At 39.0% G+C, this 10,902-nt stretch overlaps 1 protein-coding gene across 7 annotated transcripts in view; it reads left to right on the forward strand.

The window, feature by feature from the left end:
* Positions 1-10,638, forward strand: part of CENPE (centromere protein E) — an 85,351-nt gene extending 74,713 nt beyond the window's left edge. For 5 of the 7 annotated variants that reach the window (XM_019829159.3, XM_023252890.2, XM_023252891.2 and 2 more), the window contains 3 exons: positions 218-401; positions 3,226-3,512; positions 6,298-6,853. In XM_019829159.3, coding sequence (XP_019684718.3) covers positions 218-401; positions 3,226-3,512; positions 6,298-6,392 — 566 coding nt within the window. In that variant the 3' untranslated portion in view covers positions 6,393-6,853. Of the gene's footprint in view, positions 1-217; positions 402-3,225; positions 3,513-6,297; positions 6,854-10,204 lie in introns of those variants that run through there. The other 2 variants (XM_023252887.2, XM_023252886.2) reach the window with 2 other exon arrangements.
* The last annotated feature ends 264 nt before the right edge of the window (positions 10,639-10,902 follow it).

A 10,902-nucleotide genomic window follows, 5' to 3' on the forward strand; every position in this document is an offset into this window, starting at 1 on the left:
GGAGAGAAGCAGGAGGACCCTAGAGATAATTAGAAGTGTTGATCATATAGGCACAGGAAGTGAGGTAGAAGGAGGAAGGCAAGGATGGCTTCTAGGGAGATGATTGAGATGGTCTGGTTTTTTACAGTGACTTATTGCACTCAGTAACATTCCCTTTACTTTGAACTTTGGAGATAATTAAAATTATCACTTATGTGTATATTTGCCCTCCTCACAGTTGTATCAGAATGTACGGACACTCAGCCTTCTAATAAACCCTTAACCTGTGGAGGTGGCAGTGGCATCGTACAAAGCACAAAAGCTCTTATTTTTAAAAGTGAATATATACGGCTAGAAAAAGAAATCTCTAAGTTAAAGCAGCAAAATGAACAGCTAACAAAGCAAAAAAATGAACTATTAAGGTAAGATCTGCTTACACGATATTGAAATTATGCTTCTGGCTATTACATGTGGGGAGCATGGCATCTACATATGCATATATATTTTTTGCAATTGGCAAGCCTTCACACATCTGGGGAAAGTCATTTTTTAGAGTATATGTAATAAATATATATTTTTTTAATTTAATTTAAATCCAAGCTAGTTAACATATAGTGTAATAATGATTTCAGGAGTAGAATTTAGTGATTCATCACTTAACATACATTACCCAGTGCTCATCCCTACAAGTGTCCTCCCTACTGCCCATCACCCATTTAGCCCATGCCCCAACCCAACACCCCTCCAGCAACCCTCAGTTTGTTCTCTGTATTTAAGAGTCTCTTATGGTTTGCCTCCCTCTCTGTTTTTATCTTATTTTTCCTTCCCTTCCCCTATGTTCATCTGTTGCGTTTCTTAAATTCCACATGCATGGAATTATGATATTTATCCTCCTCTGACTGACTTATTTCGCTTAGCAGAATACATTCTAGTTATTTTTTTTTTTAACGTTTATTTATTTTTGAGAGAGAGGGAGACACAGAATCTGAAACGGGCTCCAGGCTCTGAGCTGTCAGCACAGAGCCCGACGCGGGGCTCGAACTCATGGACCGTGAGATCATGACCTGAGCTGAAGTCGGACGCTTAACCGACTGAGCCACCCAGGTGCCCCAGAATACATTCTAGTTATATCCATGTTGTTGTAAATGGCAAGATTTCATTCTTTTTGATTGCTGAGCAATATTCTACTATATATATATATACACACACATACCACATCTTCTTTAGCCATTCACTAGTCGGTGGACATTTGGGCTCTTTCCATAATTTGGCTATTGCTGATAGTGCTGCTATAAACATTGGGGTGCGTGTGCCCCTTCAAATCAGCATTTTTGTAATATATGTCTTTTAAGAGGAATAAGACTATGGGACACCATTCCAGATGTTTGCTATCTATCAATTGACCTATTTTTAACAAAGCCCAGAAGCAGGAAGTAAACAGATCTTTGAGGGGCAGCTCAAATATACCACAAGTCTGTATACCCAAGTCAAAGGAGAACTTAAGTCCATTATTGTAGCGTATTTCCTTTTACTTCATAAACAGTTCTAACAGATTTAATTATTTGGCTTCTATCAAGGATTAGAATCTTGTGCCAAGCACTTTACTAATGATACAATAGAAGAAAAATAGGCATTAAACAAATAACTAAACAACTAATTTTTGCAATGAGTGCTATTAAACAGCAACAGAAAAAAAACACATTATCTAGTTGTGGGGAGGGGTGATGGTGAAGAAACTGATGGAAGAGCAGTTATGGAAAAGGGTAGAGGTTAGGCCAGATGAAAGGAGAGACATATAAGCCTTCTAGGCAGGGGCCAGCATGTGCACAGGCTTCAATCAGAAAGAATAACCTGTTGGTGGAACTGAAAGACACCCAGTGTGACTGGGGTGTAGAGAATGAAACATTAAGGTACAAGAAGAGATGCCAGAGGTCACTGGTCTAGGTTACTTACACAGGCCTTTTTGGGTCAGTCTGAGGAGGCGTGGGTGATAATCTGCAATATAATGAGAAAGTGACCTCCAGTGGAGGATTTTAAGCCAGGGCCTGATGAGATCAGATAGCATCTCTGGCTCTAGAGCAAATAGGGAAACCCAGTTTAGGAATCTATTTGCTATAGTCCATGCAAAAGATAATTTTGGCATGGACTAGAATGGAGCCAATTGGGATAAATATAAGGAGATAAATTTGAAAGATTAAGTGTGAGGTTGGGTCCACAGACCTGGATGACCAAATAAAGGAGAGCAAGGCCTCTGGGATTGGTCCCCAGGCTTCTCTCTGCAGGAACTGGATAAATGCTGGTGACATTTCCTGCAGCAAGCAAGACTATAACTAGTTCAGAAGCATGGTGTAGTATTTCTTTTAAAATAACAAAGGTACATTAAAGATTAGTCTATCCAGAAGATTAATTTGTCAAGTTATTGCTGCAAAGTATCAATGGGTAAGCCACTCTGGATGATCTCACTGATTCATTTGAAAATCTGTCATACTCTAAGCTTTCTTTTCAGGACTCCATGATTACAATTGTTCAATTAATGCGACCTCATTTCATTTTCTGAACTGTGAAAATAATCCAAGCAGGAAGCATTAGGTGGGAATATAAGTATGATAAAATGGTAAATTATAACAAACAGGCAAAGGCGGGGGGGGGGGAGAGAAAGAGAGTTGGGGTGCCTGGGTGGCTCAGTCGATTAGATGTCTGACTTCAGCTCAGGTCATGATCTCATGGTCCGTGAGTTCGAGCCCCACATCGAACTCTGTGCTGACAGCTCAGAGCCTGGAGCCTGCTTCAGATTCTGTGTCCCCTCCTCTTTCTCTGCCCCTGCGCCACTCGTGCTCTGTCTCACTCTATCTCTCAAAAATAAATGTAAAAAAAAGAGAGAGAGACAGAGACAAACCAAGAAGCTCTTAACCATAGAGAACAAACTGATGGTTACCAGAGGGAAGGGGGTAATGGGATGGGTGAAATAGGTGATGGGGACTTAAGAGTACACTTGTTGTGAAGAGCACTGGGTATTGTATGCAAGTGTCGAATCACTATTTTGTACACCTGAAACTAATATAACACTATATGTTAACTGTACTAGAACTAAAATTTAAGATTAAAAACAAGACAAAGTGCTAAATTATATGTTGTATATATTTTACCAGAGTTTAAAAAATTTTTAATGTAAGTGTGAATAAATTTCAGGAATTGAGCCAGACTTACAGGCTCTCTCTTTTTTTTTTTTTCCCTACTACATTCAAGCAATAATCATCATCTTTCCGGTGAGGTCAAAATGTGGAAGGAAAGAATCCTTAAAAGAGAGGCACACAAAGAAGTTAATTGTGAGAATTCTCCACAGTCTCCTAAAATGACTAGAACAGCTTCCAAAAAGAGGCCACATACACCTTCTCAATGCAAGGAACGGAATTTACAAGATCCTGTGCCAAGGGAATCACCAAAATCTTCATTTTTCGATAGCAGATCAAAGTCTTTACCAACACCTCAACCAGTTCGCTATTTTGATAACTCGGGTTTAGGCCTTTGCCCAGGTAAGTAAATATCCTAGTTCCTTAGAAATCAGGGGATATCTGTCAGAATTTATCATTAATTTGTGACCCCAAAGGGCAAGTTTAGACAAGATATAGTTGAGCAAACTATGGTGCTCAACTTGATTTGGCATTTCTGGGGTGAGAAAGTTTCTCCAAAGCATGGCACTAACGTGTATTGTTTTTTACCCCAAGCTAAGTCTTTATTCTGCCTCTTAAACCTTCAGCTTTTCCCTAAGAGAAATAAGCAACTCTGTTAAAAACATGAAGACACTACACTATAAACAAAACTTTTACCGAAGAAGCCCTTCTTATCAATTCAGTTGGCCAGCATTTCCAATAGCATTATATTCATTTTACACAAGCCAGATCATAGACTTATTTCACTTACTTATTAATTCAATCAACAAAAAATTTTGATCTCCGACTATGTGTCAGATACATTGATAAGCAAAACCAGACATGGTCCCTTACTCTACTGGAGCGTATAGTCCAATAGGAGATATAGTAATCAAGTAGTCAAAAATAGACAGGTAAAATTCTAGAGTATAAAAGGCTATGAGGCATATTATAGGTTTTTGTTGCAGGAATATTAAGGAAGTCTTCCTTGAAGAAGGAAACTGAGATCTAAGGTTAATGTGAGTTTGCTTAACAAAGAGGGGAGGGAAAAGTATTTCTGGCAGATAGAACAGTGACAGCCCAAGGTAGGAGGGACCATAACCAGGGGAAGCATTAGAAGAAAGATCGTATGGCCACAGCACAGTTAACACAAGCTGCTGTGGTTGGAGGCCCTGAAGGCAAAGAGGAGAAGAGCCAGGTGTGTGGGAATTTGTAGATTGTATAGAAGAAGTCTTTGAAAGATTTTAAATTTTTTTTTTCAACGTTTATTTATTTTTGGGACAGAGAGAGACAGAGCATGAACGGGGGAGGGGCAGAGAGAGAGGGAGACACAGAATCGGAAACAGGCTCCAGGCTCTGAGCCATCAGCCCAGAGCCCGATGCGGGGCTCGAACTCACGGACCGCGAGATCGTGACCTGGCTGAAGTCGGACGCTTAACCGACTGCGCCACCCAGGCGCCCCTGAAAGATTTTAAACAACATAATGGCAGGGGATCATAATGAGTTATAAATTTTGAACACATCACCTTAGTTATATGGTAACCAACAAATAATAGGAGCAAGAGTTTATGACAGTTGTCTAAGCAAGAGGTCATACTAGCGTGGACCTGAGCAGATTCAGTAGAGCTAGAGAGAAGTGGACGGACAGGAGAGATAGGGGAATCAAAGCAGTCATAGGTGCCTGGCTAGGTGGTAGGAGGGGTGCCAGACACAGAGGTGTAGAGCATTGCAGAAGAAAGTCTGTAATACTGTGTTTCTTGTAGTCCTTCTCACCACACACCATTGATTGTGTGTGTGGCCAGAGCCTTTGTGACTGCATATCTGCCTGTCAGAAATCCCATTACACAGTTGTAGAAATCTACAGCAATAAAATTGTACACCTAAGGAAAGCAGTTGCCAAATCATTTTTGGCCCCAAGTGAAGGTTGTGGATTTGTGAGGAACTCTACTGTGTGACTTTAAAAAAAAATCTGTCCATTCTCATCAACTTTAAAATCAATATTAGATAAGTCCTCAGTCTTAAAGTGCTCTTTGGGATATAGGAAGACATCAATTTGAAAAAATGTTTAAACTATTCATTTTATGGAATAGTATTTAACAAACATTTAAGCACTTGCCATTAGCTAACACTTATGTGGAACTTTTGCTGTATATGCATACATGCTATTTTAGAAGAGTCTTCTGAAAAACCAGGAAACTGTTAATCACCTCTTGATTTTATCTGATAATGCCAGAGACACATGCATGATATGAAACCACAAGTAGAAATGCTTAAGTCTTTTTATCAATATATGGATCACTCTGGTACTATTTTTAAGTAAAATAAATAAAAGAGTAGGCTGGAGGGACACCTGGGTGGCTCAGTGGCTGACTCAGTTAAGTGTCTGACTCTTGATTTTGGCTCAGGTCCTTATCTCATGGTTCATGAGATCAAGCCCCACCGGGGCTCTGCACTGACAGTGTGGCATTCTCTAAGAGTAGACTGGAATAATATATGAATCAAAAAACTGGCCAATTCAGCCTTAAAAGACATAGTCCCAGCCTGAATTAGTAAAATACCATTCTAAGAAAATTTTAATGCTTTTATTTTGAATTATAAAAGATAATTTAAAATTTCTCAACAACTTGAGATAATTCCAAAGACCAGGTATGAGACATTTACTTATATGAATATAATCATTTGAAAATCAATATTATTTATAAACAAATAAACACAACTGAAGTGCTCTTTAAAGGCTCAAAGAAAGTTTTCCAAGGATGGCTAAATAGTCTCCAAAATTAATAGTATTTGTTTAGTATAGCATTTTTTTTCCCCTAAAATTCAGGCAAAAGAAAATCAGACTCACTCTGTGTTTGATTTCACTTTGAATCTCAAACTGATGAATTTCAAATGAGACTTTATTGCTTCTTGGTTTTATGTTCAAAATGGTTTTTCTAACAATTGATTTTGTGAGAAAATGGGGAATAAACTTCTCCAACTCTGATGAAGTGAAATATACCTTTGTAATGACCAAACATGAGGTTAATGACCATATTGTCATTTTTCATTCTTCTTATCTCTGCTGTCTTAGCATTGTTTACATTTCCAATTCTATTAGAATTTTGTGTAGTTTTTTTAATAAAATATGGTTACTTTTGGGTTTTTTTTTTTTCTTTTTGTTTTTTCTCAGAAGAACAAACGGCTGGAGCAGAGAGAGTGGGTCCTCAGCCAAGTCTTTGGCACACCTCCTCAAGAAAAGATATGCCTGAGTGCAAGACCCAGTAGGCTCCTCTGCTGTCACTTTCCTGGGGGCCCAGCGTTTCCTGCTGAGAAATGACTGTACTTTTACGTTATGTGCCTATCCCTGGCAATGTTACCACAGTCCAACGTAATTTCAGTTCAGTTTTCACTTTGCCACTAGAATTGGAAGATGAAGGAACAGGAGGTTAATGCGTTCCAATAATTTGGAATGACTGATAGCAAAACCTCCTTGAATGTGGTAATACTTTAGAAATTGAATTGTTTTATTTATTTATATATTTTATAAAGAATAAAATTATTGAAGGAAATTTCCAGTCTTTCCATGCATATACAAAATGTATTCATCTTTATTAATGTAATGTTTTACACATGCTTAGGTAATTCTAAGGCCTAATACATAAAGTGTCATTTAATGAACATTATGAACTACTTTTTAAGTGCCTTGAACATTGAATAAATGTTTAATTAGTGGTTCTGAATCACAACTTTATGTAATATTGATGGTTTCTTGGTGGGGTATTCAGGGTATATTTGGCTGTACTCGTTTGGTGACTTTCAGAATTTTGCTACAAGAATATATACATGCTTCCTGGATTTAAGTTGCTAAGGGACAGCAAAGTGCTGTGACCTCTTCATTTTCTAGTCTGATCTTTGTTTTGCTATAATAAATACAAAAATTCTCTTTGTTTTTCTGTACCCACCCACTCCCTATACAAGAACTCTAAATTGGCTGATTTGCTATTAGACTTTGTACTGTGCTGCATTTTACTCCCAGCGGTAAGAACTTCATACCATTTATCCTACCCTTGTATTTCAGACATGAGGAAACAACACCTGAGTTTCTATCAAAGTAGAAAATCTTAGAAACCCAGAGTCCCCACACATACATAAGGCATCTGTGGATGGGCTTCATGCAGTCTGTAAGACCTCTGAAATTTTATGTTAATTTGTATGTAAACTCATTTTTCTAGGATACTTGGGTCCATACTTCTATCATATTCTTAAAGGGATCTGTCACCCTATAGGAGGTTAAGAACTATGGTTTTAGAGAGCATCTGTTACTACTTTTAAATCCTAAGACTTTGAAAAATCACATAAAACAGCAAGTTGCATAAGGTTTAGAACAGTTAGTGATTTCAGTGCATTCTTGGCTCTTTAATAAAATTCATTCAAAGGAAGAGATTGTGAATTACATCATAGCCATCATTTTACAATCTATGGATGGATATTTTCCCTTAATATACTGTCATAGGCATTCACTAGGGCTAAGGGAAGGTGTCCCTTCCAATAACTGTCTCCCCCAAGCCAGTCCCTTCGGAGTTGTTTCTCCTTTCCACTCTTCCCCCAATAAGACACTATAGCAGAGCTGCAGATTTGTTTCTTGACAATGTCTGCTCCTCCACTGAATAACAGTAACTCAAGGTAGTAGGTTCACCTGGATAATAAAACTAAGTCCATTAAACGTAATCAGTCATCAGGTATCCAGTCTAGTAGAATATTGCTCAACTCTAGAATTTGGATGTCCATTTCCTTAGATTTGGGAAGTTTGGGGCCATTATTTCTTCAAATAAATTTCTTGACCCTCTCTCTGTTCTGGAAGTCCCATAATGCATATATTGGTCCACTTGCTGATGTCCCATGAGAACCTTAGGCTTTCTTCACGTTTCTTTATTCCTTTTTCTTTGATTCTTTCTGCTCGTGGATCAAGTCTTGCTACTGAACCCCTCTAGTAAATTTTTTAATTCAGTCATTGTATTCTTCAGGTCCAGAATTTCTGTATGGTTCTTTTTTTATAGTTTCTATTTCTTTGTTAATATTGTCATTTTGTTCATGCATTGTTTTTCTAATTTCATGTAGTTGCCTATCTGCATTGTCTTGTAGATCATTGAGCATCTTTAAAACTATTATTTTGAATTCTTTGGTAATTCATAGATCACTTTTTCTTTGGCGTTAGTTTCTGGAGACTTACTTTGTTCCTTCGGGTCATGCTTCTCTTTGTGTGTACATGTGCTTTCTGATTTTTTGCTGAGTTTAATGCATTTGAAAAAGCAGCCACCTCTTCTAGTATACAGATTGCTTCACACAGGGGAATGCTTACACCAGTCAGCCTGGTCATAGATGCCAGGGGTCTCTGAAAACTTTTTAGGGGGATATGACTTCTCTGGGCTATGTGTATAATTTGCCAATTTCTTTTCTGAGAGCTGGATCTCTTGCTCCCTCTGGTGTCTCTCTGCAGTACAGCATGTTCTTTAATGCAGTAAGAAGCCACCTGCTCTCCTTTGTTCTCATTAGCCCCCAGGCATCCAAAGCATCTCAGCCCCCCATTAGCACCCCAGGTAGATAAGACAAATATCAGTCTTGGACAGCCTTCCAAAAAGTTGGAACACCAAGCACATACTCTACTCTTCCTCCTCTCTCCCAAGTGTGCTGAACCATTCCGGTCTCCTTCTGGGGCACTGCAGGCCGTCTAGTGCCAACTATGCCAGTTCCATCAGCCTCCCAAGTCAGGCAAGACAGAAACCAGTCCCTTGGGCTGCCATATGGAAAGAATTTTGGATGAATTTTCCACTCTTTTCTTTCCCCCTACTCCCCTGGGAAAACCAGGAGCCAGAGATTGAACTGTGCTAGCTTGGGAAAGGGGTGAGGTGGGATGGGTGGAGCCACAGGTGAGGTGAAATGGCTCTTGCCCATTTCAATGCAGCTATTCTCAGCTTTCTCCTTACCAAGGGTACTGCAACTTCTTAACTGGCTTAGTTAGGTTAAGAAGGTATTTTGGTTCATTTAGTGTTTTAAATCAGTGTCTCGGGGGAAAAGAGAGGTGGGACTCCCTTTTCCTCCATGTTGTCGACATCTCCCTCAGAATGTTAAACTCTTGAGATCTGAGTTTCAATATCATGATGAATGGCTGTGAAAGGATAATGACGAAAGTCAACAATGAAACATGCAAGAATGTTAAAAAGCAGTAATATGGTCAGAAAACACTAAACTGGCCTGAAAATAAAGCCAAGACTGAAGACAAATAGATTATTGTTCATAGAAAATATTTTCTTGAGAGCCTGGCAGATTTATATTCAAGAAAACTAAGAGCCTGCCACTCATACTCGGCAAATATTTAATGGTCGTTTACTGTGTGCCAATCGCTGGTCTGGACACCAAAAGGTACTGTCTTGGTGAAATTCATGTTTCGTTGGAAAACAAATTACTGTATGCTGATTGCAATATAAGGGTGAAAAAGATATGGTCCCTAGCCTTGAAGAAATTTAGTCCATGGAAAATACAGATGTGTAAGCAAATTTTTACAACACCATGTTACTTAGGCTATCACAGAGTAGGCATTATTGTTGAAAATCTGGGGACAAAGGGGTCAGAAGAAAGTTGCACCAAGAAAGTGTTAGAGTTGGCCTTGATTAGAGAATTCTCATGTCCATATAAAATCCGTTCTAAAATCCTCAAAAGTTAAAGGAAAGACATTGAGGCAAGGAGCACAGCTGGGGATGATTAGAGATCATTAGACTCCATTGGAAGCTACCGTAGGCAATGAGGGACAGTTTTACCAAAAACCGTATGTGGATGTATGCAGAAATTAGATCAGGGATTTTTTAAAATCAAATTTTTTCATCTACTATAATTGAATTTTAATAATCATTAACGTTTATTAAGTAAAAATGTGACAAATGTGCTGGTATCTGTACATGCCTCTAGTCCCTCCTCACATGCCTGAGGTAGGTGCTATGGTTACCTTCATTAACAGATGAGAAAACTGGGGTTTGGAGAGTTGTTACTTACTCAGCTAGTGAAAAGCTGTGGGGCTTACCTTGGTCTTTCTGACTCCGCAGGCTTTGTTCTTAACCATCATGACTGTTATGAAGATACTTGGTTCCAAAGACAAAAAAACCTGGAGAAAAACATAATCTAATGAAGTTAACTGTTTCTCATATAAGGAGCACAGAGGAGTTAGTCTAGGGCTGCGGCACTGAGGCTGTCTTCAAGCCATCAGGTTCCTTCCCTTACCGGGCTCTGTCCTTAATGTGTGCCTCTGACCTCGTACCAAGTCACAAAATGGCTGCCATGTCCCAAGGAATATTTGCATTCCAGGAAAAAGCAAGGAAAGGACAAAAATGGAAAGCGTTTCAGAGTGGCCTTGCCTTTCTATCCAAGAAGGAAGTCCTCCTCAGCTTGTGTTTCCTTGGCCAGCACTAGCAGCAAAAGAGGCTGGAGTTTGAGAGTTTTGTTTTCCGACCTTTATAAAATAAAAGGCAGAGGAAAGTGAGGTGGGTGCATGTTGAGTAAACCAACTTAAATAGTACGTGAAGAAAATAACCTACACAATCACCCTGCTCAATTACACACCTGGTAAGTATGAATGACTAAGCCTAGCACACATGACCTCATCCTTTCTTTTCAATCTCTAATATCTGTTCTCTTCAGCCGAGCTTGATTTTTTTTTTTTGCTCCTACCCAACATGTCCTTCCCTTTCAAGCCTCCACACCTCCTCCACATTGTGAAGCTTGAAGTGTTGCCTGGACCCTGCCT

This window comes from Felis catus, chromosome B1, assembly GCF_018350175.1.
Source record: "Felis catus isolate Fca126 chromosome B1, F.catus_Fca126_mat1.0, whole genome shotgun sequence".
NCBI classification, from domain to species: Eukaryota; Metazoa; Chordata; class Mammalia; order Carnivora; family Felidae; genus Felis; species Felis catus.